Raw genomic sequence first — 14578 nt, forward strand, 5'->3', positions numbered from 1 at the left:
ACTCCATATGTGTCTCATGCTCAAAGACAAGTCCAGTGCCTGCAAGGTCAACCAGCTCTGCTGACTGGCAGAAAAGGGTTGAGGTCCATAAACCTTCTCCCTTCTCAGGTTGGGTTGGCAGTGCTAGCGCAGAGCAGTTCTTGTGCTCAAGGGACCATCCCCATTGCTTGTCCACCTGTATAGGAGCCAGTCACGATCAGAATATTTTTAGGAACAAAGAATTTCATCAAGCAGATTCAGTGTATATTTATTTGACAGATGGTATCTTTTCTTTGGTTTACTTTGTTTATGAATAGGATGAGACAACATGTTTACATGTGGAAAACGGCTAAAATGCATTTCCAAGACCCTTTCCCCTCCCCTCTGTGTCCAGGAGCAACTCTGGTGCATGGAGTTTTATCAATGAACATAATTCCATCTCAGAATCAAACTATGTCTGTTTTTGATTCCCAATCTTAACAGGTTGCAGGCATCTGAGACCAGGAGTTCTGTGTTCCAGGTTGTCTTTAGAATATTGTTTTGGAGAGGCATGAAAGCATATGACACTCACAGTGAGATAATTTGCCCCCCATTTACCTCTGTTCTACTTACAGTTAAATTAGCTCTGAGCTTTATCTTAAATTTATCTTAAATCAACCCCTATATCACTAATATTGTAACCAAATGCAATTTGAATTGGGCCCAATTGTTTTCTTTTTTAAATGCATGCTATATAACAGGCCAGATTCTCAGCTGATGTAAAAAGACATAGTTCCATTGAGTTGGTTATACATTATCTACAGATTTTTTTTTTTTTAATTAAAGATATGCTGCATGCCTTACCCAAATAAGGAGAGGTAGTTTTGACTCTTCAGTGCTCAAGTGATTTCTCCCAGGGCCTTCCATAAATACTTGAACCTTAAACATTTGCTATGAAATCTATCCAGACAGCTGACCAGGAGCTAGTTAAACCCTGCCCATTCCACTGAAGTCAGATCACATTACTGCAAAGAATAAATTACTTATGTTTTGTATTAGTCAGATTTTCTTTTCTTTTAATTTCCTTGTGCTCTTTAACATCGCCTGCTCAAAAGTACAATTTATTTGAAATGAAGTTGGTCTGTAAATGCTAAATACATTATTTGTTTCAAATTATCCATAATTTTCTTTGCTGCATACAATTACGAGATGTATAAATGTGGATACTTAAAATATGGGTTTTTTTTTAAATGATACATTCCTATAATTATCACTAAAGAATTTGTTTGTTGGTCCTGGAAATGGCCACTTTGCTACCTAAATTCAAAATTTGTGAAAAACATTGCCTGCTACAAAAGTATCTTGTCTGATAAACTGTAGGAAAAGAAGAAAACAATTAATTACAAAATCCATTTAAATGTGTTCATGTAAATATATGTCTCATGGTTAAGTTTGAAATCTGTATATTATTGGCACTTTTAAAAATTATAATGTATGTTCAGTGGTCTCAGCTCTAGGAAATTGTGGCATTAGTACAGTTGCTGGTGGATAGGTATCTTTATCACAAAGCACACACCATGCTTGCTATTAATTAGCACTCTTCTTAGAAAGAAAAAACGGAGAGCCCCACACTGAGCTAGCCCTTGCCCATAAAGATGAATCTTCAAAACTAAGATTGTGTTTCATCAGTGGCGAGATGTGAAGTACTGGCATTGCTACCCCTCCTGCATTGCTGACTATGTGGAGAAAGAAAGGTCAACTATGCCCAGTGCTGTCAATCAAGTAACTTTCACAAATGCACATTTTTCACTAATATAAAAGAGTGTTAATTTCTATAGAAGAGCTGAGTAAGTGAGATAACTTTGGGACTAAAATGCTGTAAAGCGTAATTTAACCATATAGTAATTTCTAATAAAACCCAGTATTTCTGAAAAAACTGAGCATGTGACATGAGAGAAGCAGTAGAGCTGTTCAGATTATTGTAGTTAAATGGCCAAATTCACAGTTGGCATAAGGAGACAATTTTGTTTCAGACACACATCTTGTGTGAGTATGTTTGTAACCAAGAATGTGGTTATAAACGGAACAATTGTGGTGGGTGGACATCCTGAGAGCCCCAATGGGTATAGCTAATTTTCTTCACTTTTTTAGTGATATTTTATGTATTTGATTAATCAAGCAAGTTTTTATCAAAATACATTGTTTTGTACAAAAGTCAAGAAATTTGGTGTTGAGTCCCATGGCAATCTTTACTATCCCTTCTTTGTACACATGCTTTCTGATAGGATTGCTCGTAATATGTGATAGAGTAGAAGAACTAGGAGCTGCAGTATGGTGCCAGAGAGGCTTGGACTCTAAATACTAACAAGAGATGGGTCAGAGCTGCAAACCTTGGATCTGGATTTGAGCTTCCTGAGAATTCAGGTTTGGCTCAGACACATCTCTACTACTAACTAAAGTCAAACATATTTAAATGTTAAAATAAAACATAATCAGGTAGGTAAGACTATCTAAACAACTAGACAGACTTGGCTGCGTTTGGCCTCCTTCATGCAGACACCTGTGCACATGCTTAACTTTAAGCATATGATTTGTCCCATTCAGGATGGGGGTCTTTAATTGCACTTAACTGTGGCTCCCACAATGTCTGTGCTAATACATCTGCATTATGTGTATTTGAGTTTGATTTACTGTGTACTAGCTACATTGGCTTTGAAACATAGCACATGTCCAAAATGTTGAGGGATAGTTTTGTAGCGAAAGGGTACTGGGCAATTCTTGTCCTATAGAAAAGATCCAAGTTATTTACAGGTCACAGATAAAATGGGCATACTCCTTGGAAAAAACAATGCAAAGTTTGTTAAGGTGACAATTATAACAATGCAAGTTTATATCCACAAAATAAGTAATACAAATATTGTGTGTGTAAAAGAGAAACTTATTGATGGAAAGATGTGATATACATATTTTAGTAGAAGGAAACTAAACATTTTAAATATTTGAAAAACATTAAATAAATGTGCATTTTCCAACATAAATATTTCTTATTTGATATTGGACATGAAAAATACTGTATGACCATGAAACTGATTGTATGATATATAATACATTTAAAATGCACAAAATTAAATTTTAATACAGTGATTATTGACCTTCTTTTTTGGTTTCCTGTGTATGCATGGTAGGACAGAATATAATCATTTTAATATAAGCATTAAATACTTGAAGAACAGTTTTATTTTTCTTCACAAACAAAGCACTAGTCTACATCTGAAATCACCACTTTTTATGAACATTTGGTCTTACCTTAATAAAATACCTATTTACTAATGCTAATGAATACAGATGTATTAGAGCTGGAAATTAGATTTGGACAGCATTAAGTACTAGTTTATAAAATAACCATAAACATCTTTAATGACTAAAAAGTCTTGTGAGAGCAGCTATGATTCATTATATATTAAAGCATATTTGCACTTGTCAAAGTATACTGTGATAGCAATTATGTTAAAGAAAACTAAATGTTACTCTCTCTGTTGTTCCTTTCATTTCTAAGTTAGCAAGCTAGAATTGTAACCGTTTTTTCATAACTTTACAAGTTTACTTGGAGAATGTTTTTTCTAACCTTTATTTCCCCTCTTCCTGGTTCTCTTTCAGATAGCAGTTCTGTGGATGAAAAGGTTTAAAATCACATTTCCTTAAGGGTTTATGTATTTTGTTGATGGTTGTTTGTGACTTATTTGATCTGTTTGGTTCCTTCATTTTAGTTGTGAGATTTGCATGTTTTCCAGCTTTCCATTCTTTTGTTCTCCTTTGAGTGTATTCCAAATGTGTTGCATTTATAAACAGGATAACCTCACTGTTGTGCTTCTCTTGTATCATAATTGCCAACACAGGGGTCTGCTACTGTCAAACATGGTGTCTGGATTTTTGTCTCTGACTAGTTATCATCTACACTGCATACACTCTGGAATTTAAAGGGCAGCGATATTTGGGAGGCAATATCTGCTATTTTCTGGGTTTTACCAGTGTTTTTCACTAAATGCTGAATGATAATCCTATGTATTTCAAAGCAAAAATTACTGTAGCTTTGGCCTGAAGCTGACCCTGCTTAACATTTTTCATAGTAGGTGTTTTATGTCTGATGCAATTGAATTCTATCCAAAATCTATTGACAGAAACTGAGTAAATAAGCTTTTTTTTTTTTTTTTTTTTTTTTTTTTCCAATTCTTTAAAGGCTCGAATAGTAAGTGGAAGTTCTTTGGATGCTTCCAAGTTTTATGCAATCCAGGCATTTGGTGGGTAAGTACACACCAACTTGAACTATGTTATATATGCATCTCAGTTTCATAATATTTTTAATATCTTTGAAGTTTGTGCTTGTGTTCAAATGTTCTGAGAAAATTAACTTTTGCATTGTAACAGGAATATGAAATAATAGATTTCACTGTCCTATACCTTTTCCACAAGTCCTCCAAGATCAAAAGAAATTGATTAAATGTTCAGCTGGAAATCTGCATTTCAGTAAACTACCATGGCTTTGCAATATACTTCTAATATCTGAGATTAAGAAAATGGCAGGAAAAAATGTGTGTTGCCTTGTTGCTGAAGAAAATGAACATGACAGAAGCTTACACATTTAAATCAATCTTATTCTTTCTGGAGTCATCTTAAATTCCAGTTTAGGGACTTCTTTCTCCTTTTCCTCCTGTTTTGAATCCCATTCTTCACTCCTAGTTGGATACTTTTAAAGAAAAGGTAATTTCACTGTGAAAGCATATGGATAAAGCATATCAGCTATACACTTCAAACTACAGTATCAAGAATTATATATTGTTCTCCTGTAGTGTGGGCAGGCAGAATTTTCCATGGTAACATTCTACTTCAGATTTAAGGTACTGAGAAAAAATTAGATAATTTTATCTTAAATGTTTCCCTATGCTCTTCTTTGAGTTAAACTATGCGATGTAGCCTAGATACCATTATTTTTCACCTCAAATTCCTCTGATCTCTTTTCTGGATACAAGGGACTAATTGAACTACAGTTCATTTGTTTAATGTGTTTCTCAGAATTCTGTAGAAGAAATAATTACAGTAACACTTAGCTGCAGTAGTTAATTTTGTTTAGTTTACTTTATCATTGTTGCTAGACAACTTTGTACAGATAAAGGAGCATCATCTAACTTTGAGTGAGTTAGATAATTTCTGTACAATTTATCATACTTCATAAGTTTTTTTTCTTTTGGGGCTGGTAGTAATTCCACCAAAAAACAAAAAATAATAGAGAATTTTAAAAATACAAATAATATTAAAAGAGAAATATCAAAGACAGTTAATTTTGTTTTGTTTGAGGAAAATGATATGTTTATGCTGATTAATAACAGGTGAGATCTAAGCATCTGTCAGGGCCAACGGGATTCAACATTTTGACATATCTCCTGATCAGCAATGTTATTTCTATTTATTTATTTTATTTACTTTTTTCTATACCAAAATGCTCCTCTTTTCAGATAGGGATCTCCGAGTGCTTTCCTGCACTGGCTCTTCCCATCTCTCTGAAATTCTACAGGAGCTAGAAGCAGTACTTAACTGATGAGACTTTTACTTTTGGTACAAAGTCTGTCTCAGTCGAGGGGTCTGGCAACGCACTGGCTATGGAAGACCCCAGGGATACCTTTTAGGTGGAGACTGGCTTAGCACGCCCAGAACTCTGTCCACAATGACCCTACGTCTAGATGCCATCTCCAGTTCTAGAGCTCAGTAGCTTGACAAATCTTCTGGCTTGACAAATCTACCAGAAGATAGGTCACTAGCCAGAAGATTTAGCCTACTTGTTGGCAGGGCTCAAAGAGCTTAGGCCGGGTGGGGATGGGGAGTTGAAGCATCTTGGAAGTTCAGACGTAACAATTTGGAGGGGTAAACAGGTACCAGTTTTGTGTGGACAATATTTTTAAAAAAATCAATCTGTGCAATTTTGGCAAAAATTTTAGTTTCATTATTTAGCAGCAGAGAATTGATAGATTTTACAGTAGTTGACAAAAATTACAAGATATTAAAATCTAATAAAAATGAACTGCTGCAGGAGAAAGATCTCTATCGCAGAGGGCATAAAACTATTGACCAAACAAATCATATGTCACTGGACTTTCAATAAACACAAGGCTCATAAACGTTTTGCTATACTAAACTTTTAGCGATAGTTAGTTCACTAGTTTCTTTATTCTCAGCAGTATTTGGAGTGTTGGACAGCCTCTTGCGTTCACTATCTGGATTCTATTACTATCTTTTAGGCTGTATATAACTTTTCCTGTGTTAATGGGACTACTGTAGGGCCTTGCTCTGTTTGTACTTTTGGAGATTATTGATGCTCACTGAGAGAGCACACAGAAGTAAAACTGAAAGAGAGATTGTATATTTTGAGCTCTGCATGATATTAGTTTTGCAAATCCATCGTGGAGAAATTCATCCTTAAACAATTTAACTCCCATCATTTTCTGGATTTATGTGTGTGGTCATAGTAGTACAACTTCTACCAATTTCTTTCATATCACAAATATCTTTTGTTTGTGATACTGTTAATTCTTTCAAAGTGATGATGCACAGGAAGGAAAGAATGTTTTGATTTTTAGATCACCATATGAGTGATTGGTTTGATTTTTAGATCACCATATGAGTTTTCAGAACTAACAGGAAAAAAATTGCCTTCTTTAAAGAGTGAATTTGGTCTAGGAATCACTGGCACAATTAATATGAGACCCCATAGTGTTATATTTACAGAGTTACTTTTCAGAGCAGAACTAACTCCATTTAAGTTTACGTTTCTAAGCCAATGTGTGGCTCTGGCAGTAAAGTTTTCTTCCACAAATCATAGAAGCTGTTAATGGAATAAAAGCTACTAGGTCCATCCTTCTGCTAGTACAGAACTGCTCCTCGCAGTGTATTTTCTATGGGTTTGCCCAGTCTAGTTTTAAATATCTCAATTGATGGGACATTCATCACTTACATTACAAGACTTTTCCACAGGCTAACAGACATTACCTTAAGGAAGATTTTGTTGATATTCAGCCTGATTTTAATTTTTTAAAACAGCTCACCAGTTCCTACCAGCTCCAGTACCTTGTGGAACCTTAGCTATTTCCTCTCTCCTGCTTAGGAACATAAAATGAGCAAATTAATTAAGAAATGGCCTGATCAATCATGCCATTTGTAATCTACATTGAAACTGAGCCTGACTGTTTTTAATTGGGTAGTACAAACAAGAAAAAGTTAAAACTATAAGCTACCTAGCCCTGAAAGGATAGCATTTTGCAAGCAGAGATTGTGATTAGGCACTGAAGATTAAATATTGATTCTTATGACAGCAAGAAGCCCCATGATGATGGGAGACTTAGAATTGTATCTTGGCTAGAACAGTACTTCCCAGGCCTTCACAACTCACAATGAGGATGTCTGAAGGACACACACATAGATGTGTCTCTGAAACGTATAGTTTCTTAGGATTTGGGGTTCGGAGACTTCTCTGTTTGTAGCCCCTTATTTCTCATCCATATTAATATAATATCTGATATGTTACAAGTACATAACTAATATAGTTATAAAATATACTTTAATAATACTGAATTTAGTTTCTAATTCATTTTCCCGTCTTTGGCACTAATCCTGCAGACACATATGGGCTTAATTTTCTGCATATGATCCAATGGAACTGCTTATATGCACAAGATTAAAGATACGTATGAGGCTTTGTAGGATCTGTGCCTAAATTTGCATATTTTGTACATTTTTTCCCTGGCTCCTTTATCTAAAGCACCTTCATTGCTTGTTGGAAGGCGATTTTTCATTTACTGATACAGTATAACTTTCTTTCTTTATGATGCAAGTCTTTCACCATTTTGAATGGTGCTGTGAACCATTCAGGTGCCACTTAATTGCAAAGCATGGCCAGAAGATTTATATTATGCTGATGTATAGCACTTCTTTGATTAACTGTAAAAATGATCACCTTTTCCCACTGTTGACCTCCTTTGAAGCTAGTCAGTGTAGCTCATCTCCATGGCATTCATTCTTTCTGAAGTGTCATCTATTAACCATTTCCATGCTTCAGCTAATGGATAAGTATTATATGGATTAATGGATAATTGCTTAGCAGCTGTGGAAATTCACAGTTCCTGATTCTAAAGGGTTAATTTTGAGGTGCAATGTTGGCTTTTTTGTGTTGTATGTCTCCCCCCCCCCCCCCCCCTTAAGTATTCACCTTTGCGCTCATCAGCTGGAATCATATGGTCAGTTATGAGTGCAGATGGATGAACTATTCATAGCAAATAATTTATTCAGTGAATGTAGCTCTTCTTTGCTTTCTGTGAATTTATCATCAGATATTAATTTAACAAATATGTTAATGATTCAGAAGTGTTGGACAAACACTGTATACAAACATACTTCACATAGGGATTGTTCATGAGCTCTTTTGTCTTCAGCTATTTGCTGTTTGTTGTGGTAGTATATGAGTGGTCACATAGCTCACATGGTATTGTTTCTGCTCCCTGATTGGAAGGCTGAAACTTTTATGAACAGAGATGGAAATTGGAGATTTCAAAGTGGTGATGCAATCATACATTCTTGCACAATCACAGTCACACAAATATTCAAGACTTTTGCTTTCCACAAATATCCTTGGAAACAACTTATCTCTTGTGCTGAATGTTCACAGAAAACAAACGAATGTGGTTGTGAATACTATCACAGTAAGTCAGTTTTAGTTTGAAATGATGTTTGTGAATACTTTTCTGAAGTCTTTCCCCAGCTCTCATTTACACTGTGATATGAAAATTCTATGGGAGTTCTTAGGTTTGGCCTTCAGGTTTTGTGCTATTATTCTAATGTGAATGTTTCACATGTTCCTGGCATATGAAGGATGTGCATTATTCTTTTGTTTCTGTTGCTCATTTGGACCAAAAGAATGTCATATTATATGTTTTTAAAGTTCAGCTGGCATCCTGCACTGCAGAGATTTATTTTAGTTATTTTAATTGAGCCTATGTCCCCCGTGTCCATAAAGCTGTTTACTCTTAATATGTAGATGCTTCTATGCATGGAGCATGGGAATTTGTTTCAGTTAGCGATGCTGCTGGTACTTACTCAGAATTGCATGCACCCCAAAGCAGAAAATTATTTACCAGTCCATTGGAAGAGGGTGAGTATTTTGTTGTTTGCCCCATTACTTACCCATAGGCCTGTTACCGTTTCTTCACTTAGCCATATCTCCTCAAATACTTCTTAAATTTACTTTTTGGGCAGATGTTTTGCTGATGCTGAAATCTTAATTCATGAAAACCATCCTTCCTGAATCAGTACTTGTTTGATTCTTTTCTGGAGAGATGCTCTTTTTGGTTTCACCTGGGTGCCTGATGGCAGTGATGTCAGAGAATGATCATTTTACAGTTTGGCCTAATTCATTTTGGGGTTTGGCAATGGGGCACAGATGGTGCGATGTGCAGACCTTATACATCATTCCTTTTCTGAGATGACATTTTGAATACAGTGAATCTTTAACTTATTTGATTTTCATTGTGCTTACAGCCCCAATATAAGTATTTATGTATATGCAATATTTCTAAGAAGGTATGGAAAAATCACTGTGTATTTTATAGAGTCATAGCATGCTACATGTATACCAAATGAACTAACACAGCCTGTGATATAGAGAAGGTCAGATTATATGATCTAATGGGCCCTTCTAGCCTTAAATTCTATTAAACTATGAAACAGACACAGAATATTACTTGATGTTTCTCTCCTATCTCAGATATCCAAAACATTTGTTTTGGATCAGAAGGTCATGAGTGCTGTTCTTTTTATGTCAGGAATTCATGATCAGGGATGCAACTCCATGCTCTGGGTGTCCCTAAGCCTCTGACTGCCAGATGCTGGGACTGGATGACAAGGGATAGATCACTCAGTAATTGTCTTGTGCTGTTCATTCTCTCTGAAGCATCTGGCACTGGCTGCTGTTGGAAGATAGGATATTGGGCTAGATGGACCATTGGTCTGACCCAGTATGGCCATTCTTATGTCAAATGTGCAGTTCTTCAGATGTGACCATAGCATTTAAGGAGCCATGTCACACAGATAAAGACTGATGCTTCATTGTTAGATTGGGCAACTGTATTCTATAGGTTGGCACTGGTTATTTAACTATTTAATTAACAAGTATTTCCTTGTGGTTTTTTTAATGAAAAGTGCATCATGGGCAATCTAGTTCAGTATATATTAACTTTTACAGGCAGTTGTCAACAGATAACCCAAAGAGCTATTTCAGTATTAAAAATATGATACTAGGTGTCAGGATGATTTTAAAGTCTGTTCTTTACAAGTGTTAGGTATATCCTTGTCTCAGTGCATGAGGATTAATTCTGATGTGAGTCATATTTTTTAATTCATATTCCAAGATGGATATATTCCAATAATGAGACAGGAAGAGGCATGAAATACGTTGTTAGACATAAATATGTGATAATATAAAATGACTCAAAATGTTGTTAGTCATTCAAAATTAATATATTTTTCCTGACTTTTGCCCTCATTACAGTATCTTTTTATGTAACATTCTTCTACTCTACCAACTTTCTAGCCCAGATACAACACTATAGCCCTAAATAAATCTGATCCGGATCCAAACACTGTTTCTTTGGCTCATCTGTAATATATTTAATAAAACTGTATGCTGTACTTCTCCATTTAGGTATTGAGATGAGTATGAATTCTAAATTGTGATTAGTGCAAAATGAATCTGTTTGTAAAGGCCAATTTTTTCCACCTTGCTGTTTCACTAGTGATGTGAGTTATTTTTTTTCTAATGTTGTGTTATAAGTATTTATTTACCTTTATTTGAGAAAGGAAGATAAAAATGCAGTGACTGTATGTTTGCCATCGCTCTGCACAAACCCTGGAAAACTACTTTCCTGCGTGTCTCAGCTGTACCTCTTAAGAACCTCTGAACCTATCCATCCTTTTCCTTTTTGGCAGGCATTTGATATTGCTAGCAGAGTTATCAATGCAAATAACATTGTAAAATGAGTAAAAATAATATATGGTGACATTTACGCTCAGTACTTGAAAGGGTTTTTTTCTTTAAAAGTGCAATCAATCACTGTCCACCCTAGCAGCCTGCTTCTCCTCACAGCAGGAGCACGTCATAGTGTTCATCATTGCATTATGAGAGATGTTTATGAGCAGCCAGGTGAGTTCTGTGTTTCAGATTTACTCCCTCTCTCGAGATGCTCCCTTTGGAAGAACCCTCAGTTTGAGATCTATGTTCTTCAGGCTTCAGCTTTTTTTCCTTCGTTCCCCTCCTCCTTCCTCTATCCCCTCATCCTGCACATGCACTCACACACCTTTTTCACATTTTGCTTTCATTTTCCTCTATGTTTTCTACCCTTTCTATTGTCTTAAAAAACTTGGTAGCTGCCTTTTATAATAACTCTTCTAGATTGCTTGTTTCATCTCTACGGTTCACATATTGCTTCCATGGGAATGAACACGTGAGAATGTGCACAACAATGGATCTAAGTTGATATGGAGTTTATAGTACTGGGAGTAATGTGAAAAGACCTATCCTACAAAAAACTGACCCACTCTGGTCTGCCCAACATGTCAGGCAGAGCTTGAGGACATGATTATGCTTATCTCAAGGCTAAACTGCTCTTGATAGGACTGGAGGTGCATCATTGGATTCCTCATGCCATAAGACATTGTCCCTTTGCAAAGCATAAGATCTCTGGTGCCATTAGGGGAGCATTGTTCAATAGGTATAGAAAGTGATACACTTGGTGGAGAGGTGATGTAAAGCCAAGGCCATGGCACAACACATGCCTTGCCTAGAAGTGTCCTCACAGGCTGGCTGGTCCTTTAAGGGAGTTGGGTTCAGCCTGGGCTGTGATCTAGTAGTTTACCCCAGCTGATCCTGATCTTGGCTCAGTTAAAATTAGTGATCTTAGCCATGGAAAGATCAGTGAGAATTACATAGAGAGAGAAGAGAATTCAGTGAGTGGAGGAGACTCAGGAGGTAGGGTATTCCCACTCTTATGAAGGGCCTGGTAAAGGCAGGTTAAAAAGGGCCACAGGGATGGAGTTAGTTCCTGTGTTGAGCCCTGAAAAAGGGGCAGGGCCCAGTCAGGTTGTCCTGGTGACCAGCGTTCCAGGGAGGAACAAGGAACTGGAAGGACCGAGGGAGAAGACTGAGAGGTCTGGGAACCAGAGGAGTGGCTGTGTTATCCACAGACTACTGAGAAACAGCACAAGGGGCCTGGAGATAGTAAGTGGCCCAGGGAAATAGTAGCACATCTGAAGGAGCAGACCTCGCTGTTCAACACAAGATCCTTGGGCTGGAATTCAGAGCAGAGGGTGGCTCTGGGTTCCCCTATCAGCCCCAAGGAAGGGATATAAAAACCCCAACACAAAGACTATTGAGCCTAGATGGGGATGAGGACTGAGCCCAGAGACTGGGTTGAGGAGTAGCCTGAGAAGGGATGCAAGGATCTCTGGTAGAGATGTTTAGACTTTTGTTACACTAGAAGGGGTCCAGAGAAGATGCAAGTTAGCCAGAGAGCTAAGTCGTGGACTGAAACAGTCCATCACTGGGCCAAAGAGGAGCTCAGCAGAGGGCAATAGATATGAATACTTCTCCAATATCATGACCTGATGCCAGGGGATGCTATGGTGATGAATGGAACTGCTTACATGCCTGGTCTCAAGCTGGCAGTAGTGGAAGCTCAACTCCCTTGCATTTCACAGTACCTTGATCCTAATGATGACTACCTCCTCTATGGGTCTGTTTGGGAGTGTAAGTGGCTCCTTTGGCAGCCATCATCAGCACACCTGGGATGGGCCTTAAAATATTCCTTGAAGTTTACCAAAGTCAGGCTCTGTGGGATGATGGGGGAAACTCCAATCAAGAGCTCTCCTCTGTAAATGCCATTGTCCCAGCTCCAGACATACACCTCTAAGAACTTCTCAACTCAAACATTCAAACTGATCTTAAATATTGCTTTACAGCACGGGGCTATTTCTAAGATTCCTAGAAAGCAAATCATAAAAAGCTATATCAATCAAACCTAATACCTTGAATTGTACCCAGGACTTACTGGATAAATTGGAGGCCTATGCAATCAATGAGGTATTCAAAACTGTGGATGCTTCTCTAGTAGCTCTGAATTAGCTCCCTGTGACCCTGCCCATTCATCTCTGCAACCCATATCTCAAATAATCTCCCTTGTCTCTCCTTTTCTGTCAGCAACATTCCAATAGGTTCCCATTCTCTCTTCTTTCCCTGTGAATCTTCAATAGGTTCCCCTCTCCTCCTGTCTCACAAGTCTCCAGGAGAAAGACTATAGTTGTCTTGTGTCTCCTACAGTATGCAAAGTGTAAATTCACTGATGGTAAGATGCAGCTGAAAGGTTGCATGATCAGCTGAGTCCATAAATAGGATGTACAAAGGTTCATGAGACTCTCAAGGAGGAGGTGTAGAGAATTCATGGAAATATTCTAAGTCCTAATGGTGTATTGTGAGGAACACTGGATCTGTAGGAAGGTTGATGGGTCCATGGACTATGCAGAATGAGAGAGCCACATCGGGGTTGAGGAGCAAGGGAGTCTTTATCTGAACTAACTCAAACCTGAAAGAAGTTTGGTGTTTGTTTGACGGAATGGGAGGAGATTCAAATGGAATACTTTCTTCAGAACTGCTTCACACATATCTAGATTTAAGGAAATCAAGACCTCTAAGAAAATGATTAACCAATAGTGCTTGAAGTTCTGCATTAGCTAGTAGGGAAGAGAGGGGCAAGAACATAATTTTTCTGTTAGTATCACATTATAGGCAATATTTCAATATCGAAAGGCATTAAACCACATGTCTCAGTAGCCTGCTGGTAAAGAGACTGCTTCAGATATTTCAATCGCTCCTACTTGAGTCTTGCCCTAAGGAACTCATTAATTTCTATCAAGGAAAACAGATATTATTGTCAGCCTACTGGATTCTTACTAGGCAGCGTTCTTTTTATGATGAAAATAGCGGATAATATCTTGCCTTTTTGGTCTCATACTGTTTTGTAATTTATAAGTTGAGCCATGAAAATGTCTCCTGAGTGTAATCACTGTACAATTAGAAGTGGATTTGAAATGTAGTAACAGGGACTGCATATTAAACTGTAGGGATGCTTGATGCAGATATGCAACAGAAGAGATTTTAGAACACTAATTTAGGTTAAAAAAAAATCAACATTTACTGTGTCTGTCCTCTCCCTTTAATTAGCAATTGTCTCTCTCTTTCTTATTCTTTGTCTAATTCCTTGTGCAAATGCTTTTAATTGCTCCTCTTTTTTCCCACGTAAATTGTTCATTCTTTACTTGGTACAACTGCATACGTCTTCCTTGTATTTGGCACTGACTCAGATATTCTGCTAACATCCTTCCATTCTCTTCTTTTCTAAACATTGTATTCGTATTTCTGTGAGCTTCCTTCTCATCATAATTTCTAAGTTTCTCCATTTTTTTTTTTTTATTTTTTTTTTGGTGAGATAAACTAGCCTGTGTATTGCTTTTGGTTGTCTCTTGCCATACA

The 14578-nt window shown here is 37.1% G+C and overlaps 1 protein-coding gene across 1 annotated transcript in view; it reads left to right on the plus strand.

Moving 5' to 3' along the window:
- Positions 1-14578, plus strand: part of UNC13C (unc-13 homolog C) — a 325566-nt gene that overhangs the window by 36541 nt on the left and 274447 nt on the right. Inside the window, 2 exon segments of the mRNA XM_067555862.1 lie at positions 3616-3638; positions 4196-4260. Of these exon segments, the coding sequence (XP_067411963.1) occupies positions 3616-3638; positions 4196-4260 (88 nt within the window).

Source organism: Emydura macquarii, unplaced genomic scaffold (genome assembly GCF_026122565.2).
Source record: "Emydura macquarii macquarii isolate MOO-44397 ecotype Brisbane River unplaced genomic scaffold, CSIRO-AGI_Emac_v2 contig_1644, whole genome shotgun sequence".
Lineage (NCBI taxonomy): Eukaryota > Metazoa > Chordata > Testudines > Chelidae > Emydura > Emydura macquarii.